The sequence below is a fragment of the Delphinus delphis genome, chromosome 18, assembly GCF_949987515.2.
Source record: "Delphinus delphis chromosome 18, mDelDel1.2, whole genome shotgun sequence".
In the NCBI taxonomy this organism is placed as follows: Eukaryota; Metazoa; Chordata; class Mammalia; order Artiodactyla; family Delphinidae; genus Delphinus; species Delphinus delphis.
In genome coordinates this window covers 4,972,309-4,995,448 of record NC_082700.1, presented here as the reverse complement: position 1 = coordinate 4,995,448, position 23,140 = coordinate 4,972,309, and the positions used below count along the sequence as shown (strand labels likewise).

Here is a 23,140-nt window from a genome sequence, read left to right as displayed (position 1 = left end):
TTCTGGGTTTACCACTTCACTGTTTTCAACGAAAATTCCGTACCTACTATGCCCGACGACGCCGTGGATTTGATGAGGAAACGGAAACTTGGTCTTTGCTCTCAAGGAACTATTTAAGGCTGCACTAGTTTCCTCATCTGAAACGAAAGAGGTAATGCGAGACTTGAGCTGTTTAACGAGAATAAAGCGACGTGTCCTGCTGGACTACAAGTATCCAATAGAAGCAGTGTGCTCTCATATAAATCAAAGTATCCTCTAACTAGGTGGCTTCAGGGGGTCACGGCCACTGAGGAATTCCCACTCTGCCAAGGAGGAATTTCCTACTGGAGAAGAGGCGAGAGGGGCAGGGGCTGGCACGGCGGTCTGCAGGCTCGCAGACCCCAAAGCAGGCAGGCAAGAGACCGGGTGCACGGTCCGCTCCCAGGGTTAAAACTGCTCCAGAGCCTGGACACCGCACGCACGCCCCACGCCCGTGTGGTCCTCGGCCAAACGCTGACGGCTCCGAGCTCTCCGGGATACGGCGCCACGGGGGCCTTCCGCGCCCGGCCCGGCGCTCGCAGGCCGCCAGTGCCGCTTACCTGGGAACCGACGGGAGCCTCTGCTTCCCGAGTCTGCCTGCTCATCTACAAATGCAGGTGAGCAGTGCTCCCGAACTCACAATAATTATAAAGACGTTTATGAAATCGTTTATTAAGTATTCTATCAAAATAGTATTTTATTAAATAAAAAAGACGTGTATGAAAGCTCTAAGCCTAGTGGGAATACAGCCACACCGTGGTCGGCACCAACGTAATGGACCGAGGGGATGGGAAGCTCCGATCGCAGCACCACCTGCGGCGGCAGGAGCCAGGTGAACGGCAACTTCCCGCACGCACCTCCCCTCGCCCTCCGCATTTTGTGTCGGAGGACTTTAGGCCGCCGGCCGGAAAGGCGCTCCTCCTCACGTCACCTTTCCTTTAAAGACGCAGGCCGAAGCCCCGCCCACTACGGAAGGTGAAAGGGTCTCACACGGCGGAGCCCGTTTGCGGGCTCCTTCTGCCAAACCTTACCAATCGGCGGCCCGGAACAGGTAAAACTAAAGGCAAGGGGCGCTGCGCGGGTGAGGGGACCTGCAGCGGGAGGACGGGGTCGTAGGGACGTGCCTGCGGAGGACGCGGGCTTGCGCTCGGCCGTGTCCCTGTCCCTGGAAGCTCAGTGCCGCCCACCCGCCAGCGGACAGGCCCTGCAGACCGTGCCGCGGGTTCGGGGATTCGACCGGGCTTAAAGCCGTCTTCGAGCCCAGGCTGCTGTCCGCGCACCCCGGAGCCGCAGCATCTAGACCCGCCGTCCACGGTCCTTCAGGCCCCTGGACCTTCCGCCCCGCTATCCCTGTGCACGTACGGGCACGCACGCAGGCCGTACGTCGCTACGGCCCGCTACGGCCCAGGCGCGCCGCGGGGGGCGGGGCTCGGGTGGGCGTGGCCACCACAGATGCACGTGACCGGTCTGTTTGGTGCGCCGGGCTCCCCCCACTCCCCAGTCCCTGGCTCAGCGCGGAGAACTGGCGGGCGTGCAGGCTCTTTGCACTCTGCGGCCAGAGAGGCGGCGTAGTGGGAAAGGTCGCTGAGTGATCTGGGATTTCTTGTTTTCCCATTTACCATTAACTAGGCTTCACGGCATAAGACTCCTGAAAGAAGTAAATACATTTTCTTACTGAAGAGCCGCAGTTCCAAGTACAGGTTATAAGAGGCTTCAGTGTAAGGAAGTGCAGAGTGGAGAGCTCTGGAAAATCAGCCACTGTTGACCGTGCCCAGCGCGATGCAGGGAAGGGTAAACCGGATGCGTTCCCTGCTTCACAGAACTTACCGTCTGAGAGAAACAGTAATAAGATAATCACAGAATTATAATCGTGGAAAGATGAGCTGTTCTGTGGACGCACTTAACTCTGAGCTCAACAAGCAAATAGCGGGACACGGGGGAAAGGGGGGGTTGACCAGGGGAGAGCTGGCCTAGTCTGGGAGGTAATCAAAAGAACGCCCTGCGAAAGACCCCGCTAGACAGGAATGGAGTTTCCTAAACCAAAGGGAAGAGCACTTCAAGATCGGAAAGGCCGAGGGGGTTTAGGCATAAATGAAATTTGGAATGGAGTGAGGCCAGAAAGGTGCGAAGGACCTTTTGACCTCCTGAAAGCTCTTGGTCTTTAATCTTCAGGCAGTTTTAGGTGGGCGGGCGCTGGGTGCCGGGACAACACCAGCGTTGCAGAGGGGAGAACTGATTGCAGAGCTCATGGTGTAACAGCCTAGTTAGGAGACTGATGGGAATCCAAAGGAGAGGTGGAAGATGTCTTAAACTAGCGTGGTGGCAGTGGATGTGGAGAGAAGTAGGTTGATTTATGGTGTTCGGAAGTAAGACTGAGGAGGCTTGGTGTTGGATTAGCTGTGAGAGTGCGGGAGAGCAGAAGTGGACAAGACGACGTGGCTCTGGACGGACTGAGATGCTGGTCACTGAGATAGGGAGTTCTGGAAGGTGAGATGACCGTTTAGAAAATTAATATACAGGAATAAGTACAACTTTTAATATTGAGTCTTGAGCTCAGGATTTAAGAGCTTTTCAAAAAATGTTTTGTGGATGGTTAACTTATTTCAATAACTAAAAAATAAAATTTAAAATTTTATGGCTAAAGAAATGTGGTTAAGTAATTGGCCAAGATATATGTTAGCTTTTTCCAGTGTTTTAATCAGTGTTCTAGCTCGTCAACAGCTCGGCAGTGCGGAGAGTACTTTGTACAAAACCAGGGCCAGCGGACAGCAACCTGAAGGCTTGGTGACAGCAGTGCTCACCCCGGGCTGGAATGGGGCAGGTGGGGCAGTGGGCAGGGCAGCAGGCAGAAGGACTTAGTGAAACTCCTTTGGAAGGCGTGAGAAAGGATTCTTAAAGTCATTGGAATTGGCAAAATTAATTTCACAAATATTTAGTCCACTAGAATCCATGTACCTTTTGACTCAACCTCCCTGGAAAGAATAGATATCAATATACAATGTCAGCTCTGTAGGAAAGAAAAGCAGGGAGTGAACAAATGGAAGTTATTTTCACCTCTTCAGTTGATAGGAGTTTGGTAACAAAGGTGTTGTCAAATTATGTAAGATTCGTACATTTCATTGTAAACTCTGCCTCAAAATGAAAAGATTGTAAATGAATATTGAACTCTAGTTAATGATGTGCATGCTGAAAGTGTGCTGAGTCTGACCTCTGTCACGGGGTGGCGGCCAGAGTGCGCATTTCCCGCTTGAGTCTGGAAGTATTCTTTGGGTCACCCTTCGGCACCGCTTGAATACTTTGTTTCCTCATCAGCTTTTTACCTAATGATCTTTGCATCCATCCTTGCCCGAGTCAGTGATTTGATCGGAGGTGGCAAAATGGTGGTTTTCAAATTACTTTTACTTTTCTTCTCCATGTATTAGCTGGCATTCTCCTCTAAAGAACGCTTTTCTTCATCAACTGGCGGTGATTACAGTTCTTCTTAAAAAGGTAGGATAAGTGCTTAGTTCTTTTTCAATGACCAGTTTCCAGAGTAAGGAGTCAGAGTAGCAGTCACATACAGTTGTGGCTAACTATCTTTCTTTTTCATAGATTTTTGCATATTCGGTGTGTTGAAATGAATTTCAGTCACTGATGTTTAAATTATCACACATTTGGCCCGTGGGAGTCTCTTCATGCGATCAAACTGTAAATGAAATGTAAACAAAATGGTAATACTATCAGGGAAACCTGAATACTGGATATTTGAACATACAGAGGAATGATTATCAGTTGGGATGTGTTACTGTGTTTATTCAAAAGATACAAGAGTCCTCAGCTCTTACTGGAGTGTTTACTGGTGACACAGGATTTACTCGGAAGTAGTTCACAGATGCTGGGGTCCCGGGAGTAGTTGCTGGTGGAGAGAAAGCCTGTTGGACCACATGCTGCAAATCAAGGAGCTAAGTGATGGGTGCTTAGGCCTTTATTTTGCTGTTTTTTCTGTACATGCTCGAGAATTTTCCTAATAAGAAGTTTCTCAATTACTTGAATTTATGTTGATGTTTCCGATTCAAATTTCATATCACAGGTTTTTCCCTAACTCTGTTATTTATATTTTTATCTTTTATGAAAAGCTTACTTTGAAGAAACAGGTATATCTTCCTTTTTGCTGCTCCAAAGCCAAAATTTAGCTAGTGTTGAAGCATAACTGCTGTGTAAGTCAAGAACATTTAAAGCCTTTTAAAATTTGAATAATAGCAAGAACCTTTAAAAAGGTAAAGGTAAATAATAACCATTTTTAATTATTACATTAATAATTATATATTATTATAATTATATAATTATAATATATACTTATATAGTATTGTTATAAATTTTATAAATTTTATAATTCATAAAAATTATAATTTATATATAGTGTATAATCTATATAATTATATATCATAATATTAAAGTATAATTAATAATTATATATTATTATATTCAATTATTGTTATAATAATTTTTCTACTCTTTACCTTTTCCTCTTCTTGGAAAATGTTTTTAAAGCTTTAAAAAAATCTACATTATCTTTCTGAAATAGTTTTTATTTTGTAAACAAATAGAATTTATCAGTATAAAAAATACTTCCTCTTTATAAAAAATTAGAGAGGGCTTCCCTGGTGGCGCAGTGGTTGAGAGTCCGCCTGCCGATGCAGGGGACACGGGTTCGTGCCCCGGTCCGGGAGGATCCCACATGCCGCGGAGCGGCTGGGCCCGTGAGCCATGGCCGCTGAGCCTGCGCGTCCGGAGCCTGTGCTCCGCAACGGGAGAGGCCACAACAGGGAGAGGCCCGCGTACCGCAAAAAAAAAAAAAAAAAAATTTAGAAAAATAATGGTAATTAGGAAGAATAGGGGAATGAAAATTACTGTGTCTTCAACCTTAAGGAAACCTCAGGGTTCTTCTTAAATTTCTTTTCATCTTTCTCCTGTGCCTAGTTTGTTCATTCGCTTCCTTGTTTTACAAAATCCTACCTATTGAGTAGTATTTTCTATGTAACGTGTTGGTAACTCATTACACAGGGCACACTAGCTTTCGTCTGTAACTGCTAGTTTCCTCCTAACTCATACTGAACTTTGGGACTTGCTGCTGCTGCTCTTTTTCTGAGGATAATGGAAAAGTCGTCTCCAGTGTCTTCAGACTTTTCTGTTTGGTTTGCCGGCTTCCGCCATGTGGCAACAAGTATCTGAGTGTCTGTTATTGAACAGTAAGTATCTCAGCTATTTAAAACCCAGTTCAGTCCCACTGTGGAGCCTTTACAGCATCTGCATCCCCAGTTAATGACCGTCAGGTGACCCATTCATTGTGGATGAAACATCTGGCCGTAGAGCTCACTGAGGTTGGTGGACATTTGAAATGCCAGCTGGGAATTTTTTTTTTTTTTTGTAAAGCCTGGATCATTTTATTCAAGGTTTATTCATAAATCTGACAATATCTTCTCACGATACTATAGAAGAGCACCAGAAGAAAACTGACAGAGCGGTATGATTGAATACTCCTGGAAAAAAGGGCCCCCAGCTTTTGAATAAAGGAATAAAATATACGGAGGAAAGTTCAGTATCTCTAGAATAAAAAGAGCACTCTTACGGCGCATCTGCGGTGGGGGCCGCTGATGCACCTGACGACCTGGAGATTTGCCCCCAGACACCGCCTGCCTCCTGGCGGTTTCCTTGGGCTCATGCAGTCATTCAGCACGTACAGCCAGCCCTCCGTATCCACAGGTTCCACATCCGTGGCTGCAACCAAACATGACTAAAAATACTCAAAAAAGAAAACATTGCCAGAAAGTTCCAAAAAGCGACTGTGCCAGGCAACTATTTATATATCACTTCCATCGTATTAGGTATTATAAGTAATCTAGAGATGATTCAAAGTGTACAGGAGGATGTGCACAGGTTATGTGCGAACACGACAGCTTTTTATATAAGGGACGTGAGCATCCTCGGAGTTTGGCGTCCATGCCAGGTGTCCTGGAACCAGTCCCGCGTGGATACCGAGGACGGCTGTACGTACTAAGACAGGCTGTAGGCGGTAGTGTGGGGAGCACAGCAGTGAACGAAGTAGACAAGTGACGTTTTCTCATGAAGCTTACGTTCCAGTGAGGAAAGACTGAGTGTTCGTGTGTGGATCAGTGTATGTCAGCAGTGAATCTCTTTAAAAGGCAAGGTCGTGGGTTTGAAAGGATGGGATGTGCCGTTGACAGAGTGGACAGGGAAGGCCTCGCCGAGAAGTAAATGAACTGGCATCGTCTGAGGGAGAGGATCCCACCCGGGGCGGGGGCTGCGGGGAGGGCGCGCCCGGCGTTTACAGGAATGGCAGGGAGGCCCGTGCGGTTGGGACAGGGAGCGCAGGAAGCTGTGGGCAGGGGTGGGTGGGGGCCTGGTGCCGGGGGCTCTGCAGCGAGGTGGGGGCCGCGGAGGGCTGTGGGCAGAGGAGCGCCGCGGCCTGACTTCCATGTTTTAAGGGGCAGAGGCAGCAGCGGGGAGGGCGGTCAGGAGGCTGGGACCTGATCCAGGTGAGAGATGAGGGCGTGTCAGGGGCAGGGCGATAGACAGTGAGGGAGAAGGTGGAGTGCTTGGATCCTGCTGAGTTTTAGAGGGCGAACAGTGGGATCTGCTGAAAAAGAAGGGTCAGAGATCACTCAGCTGTCTGGGCCTGAGCGCCAGAGGATGTATGTGAGGACAGGACACGGGAGGACAGAGCGGGGAGCAGGGCAGGTGGAATTCAGCTCTGGCCGTGCTGATGAGGGTGCCCGCTGGGTACCTGCGTGGAGGGGCTGGGTGGGCAGTTAACTCTGCAAGGGTGGCGTTCTGGGGGGGCTGGGGGGTTGAAGCCATAGCCACAGACCTGCGGGGGAGGGAGGTGAGAACGTGCGCCTCCCATCACTTTCCATAGTTTGCTGTTCATTCCCCCCACCCATGTCACTGGTCGACGATGGGCGTGGTTGGTGGTGACGGGTAGGAGGGGTGGGTTACCCAGCCCAGGGGGATCAGAGCTGGACCAGAGGGAGCTTCCAGTCTGAACAAACGCCCCAGGTGATGCTCGAGCAGGTGCCCCAGGGAGCCTTCTCTGAGAAGCGCCGCCTAAGGCACCGCATCCTCTTCTCTCATTGACGAGCCGCACACACCTACCTCTCTGAGTTCTTGATTCTCTCGTGTTTCTCAGCAAACCCAGATGAGATGAACGGGTCCTCTCATCACTTCCTCAGACACTTCTCAGGTCTACCTGTCATGTGGATGGTAGGAGGGACACATTATGGCGGACAAGCAACTAAAAAATCAAAGTGCCCCTTCTAAGTGCAGCGTTCATAGCCGTAAGTCAGACCACACGCGCCTGACGCTTCAGCTCACCTTCGGCTGCAGTGCAGCACCTGCCTTGTGAGCGATGGATGTAGTTTATGAGGCCACTTTAATGTCAGGGCATTTCCTTTCTGAGAGTCCCAGTTCTTTCTTCCAGGGGGTCAGCTGTCTTCCTGGAGGGTCCCCTTTCCCATAACAGTGTTCTTACCTTTTGTAGACCGTCAGATGTATTGATGAGTTGTTCACTACGTTCATGAAGAGGTGTTTGTTGAGTCACCAGGGATTCAATGTTCTGCATCGTCCTAAATAAAGCCTTAGGGTGTATCTGCTTTTGGAGCTAGGGCTGTGAGATCCATGGGGAACGGAGTCAGCTAAGATAACTTTTAAGTTTCCTGTGCATGGACCTGCAGTGTTCACAGGTGAGGTTCCCACAGGCTCACACACGCCCTCCATGTTCCACGGCACCGACCCATGGGAATAAGTGATCAGACTTCAGTGAGCTTTTCTCCCTGCTTTTTAGGATGGCTGCTCTTTTGCTAAAGAGGTTAACATTACAAACTATAAAAACGGAAAATACTTGCATTAGAAGACGTTTGGGTAAATACGTCGTACAGAAGACGGCGCTGGCGGAACCATCCCACATTGCCTCTGCCCCAAGACTGTCCTGCCTCATTCACGCAGAAGCTTTTAGTACTGAAGACACCCAGGACAAGAGAGAAAAGAAAAAAAAGAATGAAACAGCTTTTCGTAACGTTGGAAGAAAAATTAACGAGCGCATCATTCAGGTGCTGGACGAGAAGGGCAACGACCTGGGCCCCATGCACCGAGCGAACGTGATCAGGCTCATGGCCGAGCAGGACCTGCGGCTGGTGCCAAGGGACCCCGGCGCCCAGCCCCCGCAGTACCAGCTCATGACGGGCACGCAGATCTACCAGGAGCGGCTCCGGCTCAGAGGGATGGAGAGGGCCGAGCCCAAGCCTGGTAGGTACCTTGCTGTCTGCCCCCGAGGTCCTCAGGACTGCACATCCGCAGCTGAGGTCAGGCATTTGCCAGGGCCCCTGTGACAACAGGCCAGTGAGAAGCTGAGACGTCCTTTCACCACCGTTTCCAGTGTCTTTTTCGTCCACTTATTTCTATCCCTTTTTTTCTATTTTCCTTGCTACTCTTGTGTCTGTCATGTCTTCCTCTACACCTGTGTAAAATGAGGGGAAAACAAGGTGACCACCACCAAAATAATGGGAACCCCTTAACCCCCCCGACGGCTGCCTGGCCTTCCACTGCGCAAGGGCATGACGACGTGGACAGGTGGGGTGGGCTCCTGGTCCTGTCCTGGGCCGCTCACCTGTCGGGGCGCCCTCCTCCCCTGCTCCCATCATCTCTAAGCGGGGCGGGGTGGGGGGCGGGTGTGTGTGTGCGTGTGCAGTTAATCACACGGAAGCACTCCCTAACTCTGAAGTGATTCCTGGAGCGTGCCCCACGCCCGTTTCGTCACAGTAAGGGTAGGAACGCTCACGTGATGTGCCAACTCACTTGTCATTTAAACCGTACAGAAGCTGTGAGTTGGATATTAAGTGAAGAGGTTTGCTTTTCATGATTCCTAGTAAGTGCTGATCATTACAGAAAACACACTGGGACAGAGGTCAGACGGCTGGCTCCAGAGTGCACAGTAAGGCCACGTGTCAATTTTCTGACACCACATTTAACAACAGAGATGTTGACTGGAAAACAAAAACTATCCACAGAGGCCAGCCAGGGTGATAAGGACATCAAACCATGTCACGTTTACAACAAAAAGGTGGACAGCCTGAGAAGCTCGGTTCAGAGATGGCTGAAGGGCTGACAGAGAACTCAGGCCAGCTGGTAGGAGCTGTAAGGAAGCAAAGAGGTGTTAATAAAAGAACTCCTTTTTAGAAAAATTAATTTAAAGAAGAAAAAATATAAGAAAAGAAAGCCTAAAGAAAAAACGTAATAAACACCTGTTACCCACCATCCAAAATAAGAATGAGGATTAACTGGTTCCTTTTAAAGAACCACTTCTTTGTTCTTTCATCCGACAATGGTAATGATAAACAGAAGCATTCCATGTTGAAATACTCTTACTTGGCAGGTAAAAAATTGGTATTTTACCTGTGTCTGTCTCCCGTGTTTGAATGTTTACTGGCATGTGAAACTACTGGACAGGAGGACTTGTAGGCCCTCTGTAGCAACGTAGACTTAGGACGAGCATGTGATGAAGCACAGGCCTCACACAGACTAGCGCCAAGTCTCACTCTTTCAAACCAGGACCCACCCTGACAAAGGAACTGACTTTTTCTTCAAATATTGGACAACATGATTTGGACACAAAGAGTAAACAGATTCAGCAGTGGATCGAGAAAAAGTACAAAGTTCAAATTACAATAAAGAAAGGGAAGACTACAGAAGAGCCAGAAAACAAAATGGTGAGTAAAAGCAGGTGTGACTGACTGCCTGTGTGTTTTTGTTTTCTTTCTGATCTTAAAAATACAACTGTAGAAAATCTGGGGAATGTAAAGGCAAAGAAAAGTAACTACCAATCCTACCCAGTGACGATAGTAGCTTTCCAATTTGTTTTTCAAAATGCAAAATGTACACGTTACTTTTTCCATTGTAGCATCAATACTTCACCACATGAAAACACTCTAGTTCACAGGGCTTCCCTGGTGGCGCAGTGGTTAATAATCCGCCTGCCAATACAGGGGACACGGGTTCGAGCCCTGGCCAGGAAGATCCCACATGCCGCGGAGCAGCTAAGCCCGTGCGCCACAACTACTGAGCCTGCACTCTAGAGCCCAAGAGCCACAACTACTGAGCCCTGTGCTCTAGAGCCCGCGAGCCACAACTACTGAGCCCTGTGCTCTAGAGCCCACGAGCCACAACTACTGAAGCCCGCGCACCTAGAGCCCATGCTCCGCAATAAGAGAAGCCACTGCAATGAGAAGCCCGCGCACCGCAACAAAGAGTAGCCCCCGCTAGCCGCAACTAGAGAAAGCCCGCGTGCAGCAGCAAAGACCCAACGCAAAACTAAAAATAAATTTATAAAAGAAAAACTCCTTTATAACTTACAGGATATATGCTATGCTGTTTTACAAATTGTAGAGGATCCAGTACTTAAATAGGAAAGTTAGAAACGTTATGGGTTCATCTTCTAAAGTCTGTTTCCTCTTTATAAAGGCCTATAAGCAGCATTCCATATAAAGTCAAATTGTCTTCCAGAAAGTGGCTATCAGTTTACAGTCCCAGGATAAGTCTGTGGACTATCTACTTTGCTTTTGGAGTTAGACAACTTGCAGCATCTAAAAGGCAGCATTTATTCCAGCAGTTTTCAACCTTAGTTCCACGTTAGAATGACTCAGGCCTAGGGCCCGGCCCAGCCCAGCGCAGCTGACCCAGAATCTCTAGAACTGAGTTGTCTGTATTTTTCTAACCACCCCAATGACTCTGTGAATGAGTGCTGGGAACGGCACTGGGCTGACAACCTGGGGGGAAAGGAGGGGTTCTGCCAGTGCCCAAACCCACTGCTTTGCACTTTTTTCGAGAGGGTGGTCTGGGCCAAACAGCCCCTCAGTGCCTTGACGGGATTTAAAACTATCAAGCCTTTAGTGCATTAGCCTAGTTACATGGAGTTTGTATAACTGCCTGCTTATTGTACAGGTTTCAGTCAACTTAACCAGGTATGTACGATTCGATTCAGCAAATCCCTTAAACAGCAATTCAAGCATGCTGGTTTTTATGCGTATTAGAGCATTACCACGGGGAAGAATCAAAGATGTTGGTTTTAAATTAGTCTTCGGCTGTTTTCCTTTTCTAGGAGGAGATATGTAATCAAATACTGCAGACTATGCCTGGAATAGCTACCTTCTCATCCAGGCCACAGCCCATCAGACGGGGCAAGGCTGTGATGTGTGTGCTTCGTCCCTTGAGCCAAAAGGAAGACAATGCGTGCAGATCAGCTCTGCGGACCCAGAGGGGAGACGCTCTGAACAGAGGAAATGGAAACGACGGAGCATCCAATGCTCTGCACCAGTGATTTTAATAAAAACGTGCTTCTGAGAGAAAATAACTGAGCTGGCTGGTCTGCGGTCCTTCAAACAAAGCAGTCTGGTGTGTAGCTGGGGCCAGCGTCGCCACGGCAGAGGGCACCTTGCCTTTAGTGCAGTTCAGAAGGCAGTTCAGTCTCCCCATTTCTGGGCAAAGACACGCCCTGGTCCTGTGTCCTTTTAGGAGGGAGGTACCCACTGAGCCGAGAGGCCAGACTCCGTTTTTCATGAGACGGTCTCACCTTTGGGAGTAAGGAAGACAGATTACAGGCAGGCCTCTGTATCTGCGGGTCAACCAACAGCTGATCAAAAATATTTTAAAAAAAGAAAAATCCAGAAAGTTCCAAAAAGCAAAATTTGAATTTACCGTGTGCCAACAATTTACATAGCGTTTTCATTGTATTAGGTATTGTGAGTAACATGGAGATGATTTAAGGTATATGGAAGATGTGCGGAGGTTAAATGCAAATACAACTGCCCCTTGAACTTGGGGGGGGGGTTAGGCACATGGACACCTGCGCAGTCGAAAATCCTCATGTAACTTTACTTGGGCACCTGCGGATTTTGGTATCCTGGGGGTTCCTGGAACCAATTCCCCATGGATACCAAGGGACGACTGTAACTCGAATTCAAAATCAAAACTACTGGAGTCGTATACCTATCAGGTATACAACGATCGCAGTATACACAACAACAAAACTACTGTCGTGAAGTAAGAAAGTGAAATCCACACAATTGCTTTGTACAGTAGTACAGCCTCACACAGTAATAGGTAGTTGAAAATATGCTAAATAGATTGCATCTAGTTTAAGCCAATTTATGTTTTAAAGTTAACAGCTTGCTAAGTCTCAACTTACTTTGAGCTTCATTTTTTTCTTGTCAGGGTCATGCACAACAGCATGCCTGCTGAGGCTCTGCTACAATGAAGGAAAAAGAAAAACAGTTTTATTTGTAAAACACTGCCACTTGGTATTTGGTGTCTGCTAATATGAAAACCCCATGAGTCATTTAAATGAACGGACAGCCTTCTTTCTGTTACATTCTGTTGAGGGATCTGACTTCTACCACTGGAGCGGAACTGTCCCTTAAATCTTGGACTAAAATCACTGCCTTTTCCAAGGACCCAGGTTAGGAGTGTATACATTTTCACCACGTGTGCCTGTGGCTTCCTAGTTCTTTCATAGTAAGGGGTTTGGGGGGCGAGTTCTGAAAACCCTTCCGAGCTGAAGGAGGCTCTTCTAACTGAATCTGTGTCATCAGCATCGCCAAACACCAGTGGAAAATCTGACCCAAGTCCTGCTGTCCTCAGCACGAACACTGACCACCAGCAGTTCCGTGGTTTCCTCACGGTCTGGGCTGTGCTAAGCCAGCCTCACCCCAACTTCAGTCTCTACCATTGTTCACACGAGCGCCTGTGAGAGCACCAACCGGGCGCGGGTCCTCAGAGCCGCATGGGCCCCTCCACCTGGGGTCACGGTCTCCAAGTCTAGACCAGTGTCCCGAAGCTCTAAGGTCCCCCATGTCCTTGTCTCTTGCTCCCCTTCTCAATCCCCAGATGATGGCAGCCCAGAAGGACACCCCAAATATCAACAGACTCATAAATAATAAGCACATGGTACCAGAGGCCACTGGGTCTCAAATTCCGTCACGTAAGAATCACCTGGAAAGTTCGTTAGAACAAACATGACTGGGCCCATCCCCCGAACTTCTGATTCAGGGGGTCTGGATGTGCATTGCTCGCAAGTTCCTGGCGATGCTGAGGGCCAGACTTTGAGCACAGCACTGGCAGGGGCGAATCTGTCTGCTCGCAGAGTCTGGTGAAGAACCACTCCTGCTGGAGCAGGAGTGAAGGGCCCGAGTCCCCCCCAGCCTCCCATCTGCCGCCTGGGGCCAGGCTCCCTGGAGCCCAGCAGCCCCCAAGGACGGCGCCCGGGCGGGCGCTCACCTTCATGGCAAATGCCTTGCCGCAGCTGGCGTGCTCACACACGAACGGGCGCCACTCCTCGTGGAACGAGAGGATGTGGCTCTGGAGGTTGAACACGGTGGTGTAGGTGCGGCCGCAGCCTTCCCTGGGGCACCGACACACGTCCCTCTCCGGGGCGTGAATTCTCATATGCTGCTTCAGGAAATCCTTGCGCTTAAACGTCTTCTGGCACACGTCACATGTTACGTCCTCTGCGGGAGCAGACTAGCAAACTGAGCCCACTTCCCATGTGTTACCATACAGGAAAAACTAATTTGGAATGTATCAAGCGACATATTCGATGCCCAAAACCTTATGATGACACATAGATCAGAAATCTGGGAGGAAACTAACTCCAGTGTGCCTCAATTTTTCCAAGTTCCTACATGGCATGAAGTCCCTGTTTTTGTCTGCAAGCAGCAGGGGTTCTCCACCCGGAGGTGCAGCAAGGGGAGGGAGTTCAACGGACCGGTTTTCTTCCGTGTCCCCCAACACACAGGGCACACTTCCCAGACTGCCCCGCGGACATCAGCCAGGGCCTCCCCGGAGGCCTCACCTGCCCGAGCCTTTAATAGGTGCACAGGCCTCGGCCCAGGACCACAGATCTCTGCTCACGTGTCAAACAGCTGAGGTACCCTGGACTTCCCAGACACACTATAGAAACTCTGTACTTTCAAGTTCACATTTAACGTTTCACCCTTTAAAAGCACTCGGTCAGTTCCACAGGGGCAGATATTCATATGCCCCTCATGCCTGCCTTACCTTTATGGGCTTCTCTCACATGTTTCAGAAGCTCTGTCCATGTTTTTGCCACAAAGGAACATTCTTTTTGACACATATAGCCTATTCCAAAAAAAAAAAAAACAGATTGGTGCATGGCCTTTTGTGAATACTCGGCATAAACACCAATCATAATTAGACTGAAAGGAAAATAATTATCAAAAAATCAAGCAAATTATCAAAACAAAATTAGACTGCAAGGTAGCTATGAAAACTAAGAAAAGTGTATTTTACAGTAAAACCAAACAACTGCATGTCAAGGTCCTTCATATAGGCTCTCCCTTCAGCAGGGCTTCAGGAGGAGGCCCTCCCTCTCCTGTTCTCAGTGGGCTGGGTACACGGCCCACGAACTCCCAGCTGCTGTGATGCACTCCCCCAACTCCGCCTCCATGGCTCAAGGCCCCTTTCCCCTCCCCGAGCTTTACCTTTGCCTCTTTTTTTACTCAGCCCTTTGCCCTGGATAAACCACCAAGGATAACCTTGCCCGCCCCCCGCTTCCTGTAGTGCCAATATCTTGTAAATTTCATGCTGCAAAAAAGAACTAGGAAGAAGCAGCTAAGGGAAAAAAGAAAAGATTCCAGAGAAAAACTCTGTGAACAAAAATGGACACTGTGCAAAGCACTTGAACTGGATTAGTCAGTGTAACAGTCAGCCTGAGCTTCACCCAGTTAAATACCAGAGAGAAACTAAAAGACTCAACTACTAGTCTCTTGTCTTTTAAAAAAAAAAAGGGGGGACTTTCCTGGTGACGCAGTGGTTAAGAATCCACCTGCCAATACAGGGGAGACAAGTTCGAGCCCTGGTCCGGGAAGATCCACAGCCCGTGGAGCAACTAAGCCCGTGCGCCACAACTACTGAGCCTGTGCTCTAGAGCCCACGAGCCACAACTACTGAGCCCACGTGCCACAACTAACGAAGCCTGCGCGCCTAGGGCCTATGCTACCCAACAAGAGAAGCCACCGCAAGGAGAAGCCCGCGCACCACAACAAAGAGTAGCCCCCGCTCGCCGCAACTAGAGAAAACCCGCGCACAGCAACGAAGACCCAACGCAGCCAAAAATAAATAAATAAATACATTTTTTTTTAAGTCACATAAATTCTAAGGTTTGGGAAACTGGAATATGTATCAAAAATCCTTCATGGAAACAGAAGAGATTCAAGCTGTTGGCTTAATCAAGTCTTTCTGAAAAAAGTTACAACCTGATTACTCCAAAAACCTCAAACTATAATCCAAGTCCTTTGAATGCCAACAAGGAAAGGAAAGAGAAGAGGTTAAAAGCAGCTGAAGCAGCAAAGCCACTGCTGGAGTTCCAACCCTTTCACAAGGAAGAAGCATAAGCAGGCACGGCTGTAAACAATAAACGTTAACTCTCAACAGCAACAACAAGGAGTGGAAGGGCAGACACGACACCCAGCACCTCTTTGGTCAAGAGCATAAAACCTGAACAGGCAGATGGAGCCCCTGCCCAAGCAGTTTCGGCTTCTTGGGATGACCACAGACTCGAGCAGTCAGAGAATTAACACGCTCTACTGCTGGTGTGCCCGTCAGAGCAGGCACCAGTACATACCCTCGTGGACCTTCCCATGTCGCTTCAGACTGCTGGGGGAGGCAAAGTGTTTTCCACATCCTTCGTGGGTACACCTGGGTCAACAACACACGAGCGTTAGCTGATCCGTTTTCAGACAGAACTGTACTTAAATAGTATGTCGTCCTCATCCTGCCAAAGTTTCCTCTTCCCACAACCAAACCAGTCATAAAAATGGGATTTCAAATTCAGACCTAGTTGTAGATGAAATGCAAGTTACTTCACCAGCCTTGGGCAGAACAAACTGAGAGAAAAAAGTCATTACTTTTTTTTTTGTTTATGTGATCACATTAAACAGTTTTCACCTTTATACCTCTGAAAATATACCGTTTTCATGGCAACAAAAAGATGGCTCGGGTAAACACCTAAGCCATCATGAGTCATTTGCGTCTAGTTTTTCTAATGATGTTGCCATGGGATGGTGTGAAAAGAAAACAGCAGCAGATGCATGGCCTCTGGGCGCCCCTTCTGCGCTCAGGCCACCAGCGGCACAGGAAGAGGCGGCAGAGCTGCAAGCAGGGACGGGCACTGTCAACGGCAACAAGTCCCAGGCAGGGGACTGCCCAGCCGTGCAAAGCGCCAGCCAGGGCTCGCAGGACGGCCATCAGCAGGTGCCCTTTGCAGGTGTCTTCCAACGCGTCCAGTCACCTCTTCCTGTTCGTCCTGAAACCCTCTCTGATGCAGGCTAAGCCCAGATACCTCTGTTCTACAGGAAAGGAATACTTAGCATCTGCATAAGGACATTTCGCGCCACTGAACAGGCTCTATTTGAGTAGTTAAGACATAAGCCTTACCTTCAAGCTTAACCACAATTGTACTAATTTCACAAATTATTCTGAAACACATTAAATCTTTCTGTTAGAGAAACAAAAGCACAAACTTGTGAAATGCCCAATACATAAATGGGCATACACTGTACAACTTAACAGGAAAATGTTGATTAAGAAACTGCTTCTGAGCATTGGTATGCAACCTATGCATTTTAATCTTATCCCCACCTGAACTTTAAGAGGTTTCACCCACGTAAGGTACCTACTTGAACGGCGGTTCGTTGGTGTGCTGGCACTGATGGATTTTCAGCTGCTGATGCTTCTTAAAGGTCTTCTTACAACCTTCAAAACTGCACTGTTTAAGTAAAGGTTTGGTAGTCTCAAAAACAAATCCAGAACAGTTCATAACAGAATCCTCTCAAGATAAAAATATCGCAGAAATTACATACTTGCTACTTTCACCCATTTAGTTACTATAAAATTCAAGAAGCTTTGAAGAGTAACACATATGAAACAGCAAAAACGATTCATTTGGGGTAGTCTACCAATAATATACTTTAATTAGCAAAAAGTCTGCTTTCAAAATAAACCATTATTATGATAGCTAGTGTCAAACTAAATTCAGATATTTGACCAACAAAATTTGGTTGATGAAAATTTTAGACACACAGGCAATAAACATAAAAAAGTCAGAATTTAAGCCTATAAAATCATTCATACTTACTACATATTGTTTTTGCTGGTTTTCATGTTTGCGTTCAAAATGTTTCTTCAAGTTTGCTTTTGTGTTGAATTTCTGATCACAGCCACTAGCTGTACAACTGTTGGGAAATTGTGTAAAAACCAAAATATTAACAAACCAAGGGAAGAGAAATTTTAAGATGTGTACATCCTCCCACTTTATAAAAGCTAATTATTCCAAAGTATAATAAAAAATAGTCTTTAACAAATTCCAAAGTGTTAAGCCATACCACGTAACGCCTCTCAATTTGACGTGATTACGTGTAACGAGAGATGCATTTTCTTGTTAGGCTTCTGAAATTAAGCACGGTGTAGCAGACATTATACAGTGGACAGAGGGAAGATGAAAAACACTAGTTCCAAAAGCCTAAACCCTGCTTAGACTTAAATCATGCTTAAGTTAAACTGTTCTCAGGTTAGAATCTGATAACTTTAATTTTGCTTGAAATGTCTCTACAAACTACATTTCCAAAAAGACCTCAAACAAACAAACAAACAAAAAAACTGGTTTCAGCTTATCATTAGAGGTAAAAAACAGATATTTACAGAACCATAAACCATTAGGCCCTGTGACATATCACCAAGCCGGTGTAGCTCCCCTTAATGAGTGTTTCTATATCTTGACTTTGAATTATCTAAATTCTTTGTGATTTTTAATATGTGCTCTTTTTGTGATGAGTTTTCATAAGCCGGATGGATGAAGCAGGACTTCCTTTACAAGCCCTCATCTTACCCATCATTCACCGATAAACCCCGAATAACACTCCTATCAGGCACCACGCTATCCACAGGGACAGGCAGAAAAAGGTGCAGAGTGACGGGGGGAGAAATGCCCAGAGGCCACTGGAAGGACACAAGAGGGGTGCTGTGGCAGAGACCACCCACCCCGAGTTCCAACACGTGCTATTTCTGACCTCAGGAACAAAACGCTGACTTTCAGCTGGGTTCACAGCCAACAGAAACAGAGCTTCTTCCAGCCTCCCTTGTGGTCCCACCGCTAAGTGCTGGCCCATCCTGCTCAGCTCCCACAGGTGTCTAAAAAGGGGGCACACCTCTTTTGCCCCTCCCTCCATCCCAGTGGCAGGAATTGACAGCTGGAGCTCCGACAGCCATCTTGGACCATGAGGACTGCAGAGGAAGTTAGGAAGAGCCCCTATCCACCTCGGCCTTTCTGCATCTTAGTTATGCAAGAGAAACAGAGACTATCCTGTTTAAGCCTCTATTGGGCTGAGTTTTCCGTCACTCTTGACTTCAATCCTGACACAGACATCTAACCCAACACCACTGTGGGGCGGGACAGGGCCAGGAAAAGTCCTGCCAGGAACCAAACAGCAGAGACAGGGGGCGTGAGACACCCTGGCAAAGCTGGGGGTGGGAGTGCTGCTGCCCAGTTAAGAAGAGCTGGACCACCACTTCCTGTCAGAGTCCAGCAAATGGGGCAAGACCACAAAAGTGCCCAGGCACAAAGGTCATTACATAAGCAGTGCTCAAAACCACTGCCCAGCTTTAGGAAAGGAAGCAATCTGGAGGGTGATGTGAGAGAGGGCCGGGGAAACAGACTTCAAGTGAGGCGTGCAGGCCAGCGCCTGAACCGAGACACGGGCAGCTGGGGGAGGGGAGAGGCCCTGAGGGTAAGGACAGCCCTTGCAGACCTTCTGCTGTGGAGGACGGGAGGGAAGAACCAGGAGTCCTGCGGGTCAGCAAGCAGGCACTGATGCCGCCTGACAAGAACAGGACCAAAGACAAAGCTTGTGGACTGTCAGCGACCTGAGCCCCACGGAACCAGGGAGACAGCCAAATAACGCCGCGCAGCAAGCAGCTGGACTCGGGGATCTGGCGCTAAAGAGAGGGATGTGGGCTGGAGAGCGAGCCGGAAGAGACACCGCAGTCGTCCTGCTCCAGCAGGAGTAGCCCTCGCTGTTCTCTCCAACCCGCGCATCCACATCCACCCCCATTTTTATTTAAGACTTAGTGTTTTAAATAGTATACGGCCACTTAGCTCAGAAACCAGAGGCCTGGAGAGGGACACAGCTGCATGGTTCCTTCCAGCCCTGCCCCTACCCACCCAGGACTCCCACCACTCCCAAGACAGGCAACAACGTTCTTTAGTTTTGCTATGTAGCCTTTAGGATTTCTTTACACAAACAGAAGCAAATACAAATAGAGGACTTGTTGTCTACCTCCCCTGCTCCTTTTTACACACAAACAGGTAGCCCGAAATACACCCTCTTCGGAACCTTGGTTTTTCAACTAATAAGCCCCAGAGATTTTCTTAGTTTCACAGGGAACACCTGCATTCCTTTTCCCCTCTGTATAGTATTCCACGGGTGTGGATATACTTTACCTGGTCCTTCCTGATGAGCAGGAGGGCTGCTCCCATCTGTGACTTAACAAGCCCTCCAGGTGATTCTGATGGACCCCAAATTTGAGATCCACTGCTTTAAAGTAGCTGGTTTAAAAGAAAAGCAGTAATATCTACCTTTTCAGAGATAATGAGCAACTCTGTCAGAGAAGAATGAAATTAACACTGGCATGGCAGAGGAGTGGGGGCTTAATTGAAAGAAAGAGAAGATAAACTGTTAAAGCTCTACTTCCTCGTTCATATGTCTCTTATCCCAGCAGCTGACTGGTTCGTAAAGACCCTGATGATACAGAGCCCAGAATCTGCCAGGGAACCATGTTCCATCTGGTCTGAACTTTACGAGGTTGATTTCCCATTTAGGATACACTTTAAAGAGAGACGAGAGGATGCAAACTCAAGACAACTTCGGATGAACGCGTCCCTGAAGTTATCACACGCAATGACCCACAAGGCCCCAACGCTCTTTGCACATTCCAAACCCTGTCTCAGGAGATGCAGGCCAAAGCAGCTCCGCTTTCTTCACCTCGAAGGTCATCAGCCAGTTTTCTGTGCCAAACGCCGCCCACTTCAGAGGCCTGAAGACAGTTCTCTACTTACACAAAGGGCTTTTCTCCAGTGTGAACCAGGGCGTGGCGGCTGAGGTGCCAGTCCCTGACGAAGGCCTTGCTGCACCCGTCATGGTCACAAACAAACGGTCTCTAGCAGGAAGGCGACAAAAAGCACGTCAATCCTGCCTGCGTCAGTGGCTCTGGTGTTACTTCAAGCCCTAAACTATCTGATGGGCAAAGCCGTGGACTCTGTCTGTAGAGGTGGTTTCCACCCAGTAAGTGCTGAGCACCTGCTACAGGAGGCCAGGCAAGGATCTCCCGCCTGGGGTTACACGACAACCGAAATGCCGCAGCTGCTCACAAAGTCGCTGCAGCAGGTTCTGTTCCAGGAACACCATGTGAAACCAGCGGGCAGCCTTCACAGTAACCGTACAGTACTGTGAACCTGCTCCTGACCTACACCCGGCTTCAGCAGCGGCCCCCTTAAAGATTTCCTGCCGGCTCTCAGCGCGGCCTGCGCGCACTGATCCTCTCCTTCCGCACAGCATCTCCGCATCCACTCAGAGCCCAGGGCGGGCGGTCTCATCTGGACAAGCCCACTGTCTGCTCAGAGAACGCCCGGCACAGCTACAGAAGAGTGTGTCACAACCGAGAAAGCTCACAGGTGCCCGGACACACACAGCTCACGGCCCGAAGTGCAACCACCACGTGGGACCCAGCAGTTGGGAGGAAGGGCTTCCACTCTGAACCCGTAGGAAAAGCCAAAACATGTCCCCCTTATAACCAGTTCTGTGCACTTAACTATGGAAAACATGCCCCAGAACAGTCCAGGAAGGAGGTACCAAGGCCTCAAAGGACGCTACTGGTAGCAAAGCAGGTGGACAGGAAGACAAGAGCTGCGTTACCAGGGCAGGTGCACAGAACTCTGCACAGCCTGTCATGCAGGACGTTCGAAAAATGTCTGTCAAATTAATGTGAGATTTGGGATGACATGACTCCAAGTTTTCTAGCCTGTGTGAAGGAAGCTGGGAGTGCCAATATCCTAAATACAGCCCACAAGTCTGAAAGGAAACGTGAAGTCTAATCGGGACATCCTGGTAACAGGGCCCAGAATTTAGGGGGGTTGAACGGGCGAGAGGAAAGAGAGGAAGGCGAAGCATAAAGCACGTCATGAAGGAAGCCAGTCACAGGGTAAGAAGAAGCCAAGAGAGTGGGGCAGGTGGAGAACCTCGAGGGCGGGAGAGGAGCCAGGGGAAAGGGTCAGTGAGCGGGACAAGGTCCCGGGGAGGGAACGGTCAGCCTTCAAATGCTGCAGGGGTGAGGGGGACGGGCAGCGTGAGGACACACAGAGGGATGACCTGTAAGTCAGGAAAGTGCTAGGAGCGGAGGCAGGAGCTGCAGCACCCTGGTTAACGGCCTTCAGCTGAGGCCCTGAGAAGCCAGACTGCCAAATCCTGGGAAACTCGGCCAATTCCTAGGCCTCCATGAGCCGCCCTTTGCTCACCTGTCACCTTCCAAAGGCTTCCTACTGCTCTCAAAACAAAACGCAGGCTCTAAACCCACTGGTACCCTGGCCTACAAATGATCCTCCAGGCGTGCCCCTCAGGCTCCCCTTGAATAGTTCCCCCACCCAATCACGTTGACCGGCGTCCACCCCCAGGACCACACGCTCCTCTGGCAGTTCTCTCTGCCCGGGCTGTTTCTCCCCCAAATGTCTGCAGGGCTGGGACCTTTCCTTCTCATTCAGGTCAAGAGAGAGGCCTCTCCCGACCACCCTCCTGCAGCCCTCTCTTCACTGCGTCGCATTCCTACTTATTCCGCTATCCTCCCGCTTACAGCATAAGGTCCCTGACGGCAGAAGCCTTGCCTGTCGTAACTGCTGCTCTCCGGGCCAGGACGGTACTGAACTATGAATGCACGAACACATGCTGCTTGCAAACCTCCAGTACTCTAAAGTTCTCCTCCATTCCGGTCCCAGGAGGCGGGGCCTTTTAAGGCAGGTTGTGGGTGGGCGTGGGAGGGAGTATTCCAACCTTGCAAATATTTACACGTTATGGGGACGTGGTGACTGGCCACCACTCAAGGTCAAAGAAGGGGAAAGTGTTGCTTAGTGAGCCCTGAGCCCACGGCAAGGATATCTCGGTCCTAGAACTCCCTGTCTACTTCCCCAGGCCTTCCCTGCCCTAAGGCATGGCTGGTTCGCTTGTGCGTCCCGGAGGCCAAAGCTGAACGCGTCTGCGCACCCACGCGCGGGACCTTCGGGCAGCGCCCACCTGGCGCGCACCGCACCCCTAGTCCCCGGCCTGGACGCCACGCCCCCCGCGGCCACGCCTTCGGCCTCGTTACCTCCCCCGTGTGCTTGCACAGGTGCGCGTCTAGTTTCCAGGCCTTGTTGTAATTGGCGCTGCAGTCGGGGAAGGAGCAGATGAACCTCTGACGGGGCGCCGGGGGCAGCGAGGCTAGGCTCTCGCCGGCCGCGACGAACGCGTCGGCGATGGTCAGGGACGACACCGCCTCCGCGACAGAGGCCGGCGGCTCCAGGGTGCCCAGGGTCAGGCACTCGGCCACGTGCTGAGCCACGTGCCACGAACCGAGGCCGACCGACCGCTCCGTGAGATCCTACGCGCGATCCGACTGCACTTCCGGTAGCGCGGCCCCGGCGGGGCGGGGCTGGAGCGCCGGCGTAGTAGCGCATGCTCCGGAAAGCTCCTCGCCGGCCCGCTTTTGCGCATGCTCTGAGAAGCTCCTCGCCGGCCCCCGCCCCTCCCGCCCTGGGGCAGGAGCGGAAGGGAGGAAAGAATGGCCAGGCCCTCATCCTCCCCCGCCCCCAGCAAAAGGTGCCCGCGAGTCGCAGGCCCTGTGATGGACCCCGAGGCGACTGTTAAATGTGTTCCCATCCGCCACCACCCTTTTCGAAGTACTACCCTTGCATGATCTAAACTATCCAGTTCTTACTACAAGCTGGGTTTGTCTTCTTTATGGATTCATTTCCTGC

At 49.4% G+C, this 23,140-nt stretch overlaps 2 protein-coding genes and 1 long non-coding RNA gene across 4 annotated transcripts; 1 reads left to right on the top strand and 2 right to left on the bottom strand.

Moving 5' to 3' along the window:
- Positions 1 to 950: 950 nt before the first annotated feature.
- On the top strand, positions 951 to 11,386 carry MTIF3 (mitochondrial translational initiation factor 3). 2 transcript variants are annotated; one of them, XM_059995914.1, is made up of 5 exons: positions 958 to 1,069; positions 7,556 to 7,757; positions 7,859 to 8,319; positions 9,622 to 9,779; positions 11,168 to 11,386. In XM_059995914.1, exons 3-5 carry the CDS (start codon positions 7,860 to 7,862, stop codon positions 11,384 to 11,386), a joined length of 837 nt encoding a protein of 278 aa, XP_059851897.1. In that variant the 5' UTR covers positions 958 to 1,069; positions 7,556 to 7,757; position 7,859. The 2 variants fall into 2 exon arrangements, with proteins under 2 accessions (XP_059851898.1, XP_059851897.1); XM_059995915.1 differs by lacking the exon at positions 7,556 to 7,757 and having other exon boundaries at positions 951 to 1,069.
- LOC132413741 (uncharacterized) lies at positions 4,713 to 7,548 on the bottom strand. Its single transcript, XR_009516801.1, has 3 exons — positions 7,390 to 7,548; positions 7,171 to 7,264; positions 4,713 to 6,652 (listed from the first exon to the last, which is right to left on the bottom strand). It is a non-coding gene; the product is annotated as an uncharacterized lncRNA (long non-coding RNA).
- Positions 11,387 to 11,406: 20 nt separating the features above from the next.
- GTF3A (general transcription factor IIIA) lies at positions 11,407 to 22,840 on the bottom strand. Its single transcript, XM_059996160.1, has 10 exons — positions 22,817 to 22,840; positions 22,492 to 22,764; positions 20,195 to 20,295; positions 17,219 to 17,315; positions 16,761 to 16,849; positions 15,707 to 15,780; positions 14,122 to 14,202; positions 13,342 to 13,571; positions 12,254 to 12,313; positions 11,407 to 11,638 (listed from the first exon to the last, which is right to left on the bottom strand). The coding sequence occupies exons 1-10, from the start codon at positions 22,838 to 22,840 to the stop codon at positions 11,507 to 11,509; spliced, it is 1,161 nt and encodes a 386-aa protein (XP_059852143.1). The 3' UTR covers positions 11,407 to 11,506.
- Between the last annotated feature and the right edge of the window lie 300 nt (positions 22,841 to 23,140).

Excerpts from the sequence above, each read along its gene's own strand:
- GTF3A (XM_059996160.1), bottom strand. The coding sequence starts at position 22,840 with ATGCGCTACTACGCCGGCGCTCCA. Across the intron at positions 20,296-22,491 it reads TGTGCAAGCACACGGGGGAG|AGACCGTTTGTTTGTGACCA; the intron begins GTAACGAGGCCG and ends CCTTCCTGCTAG. Across the intron at positions 14,203-15,706 it reads ACATGGGAAGGTCCACGAGG|GCTATATGTGTCAAAAAGAA; the intron begins GTATGTACTGGT and ends TTTTTGGAATAG.
- MTIF3 (XM_059995915.1), top strand. The coding sequence starts at position 7,860 with ATGGCTGCTCTTTTGCTAAAGAGGTTAACATTACAAACTATAAAAACG. Across the intron at positions 8,320-9,621 it reads GAGGGCCGAGCCCAAGCCTG|GACCCACCCTGACAAAGGAA; the intron begins GTAGGTACCTTG and ends CTTTCAAACCAG. Across the intron at positions 9,780-11,167 it reads AAGAGCCAGAAAACAAAATG|GAGGAGATATGTAATCAAAT; the intron begins GTGAGTAAAAGC and ends TTCCTTTTCTAG.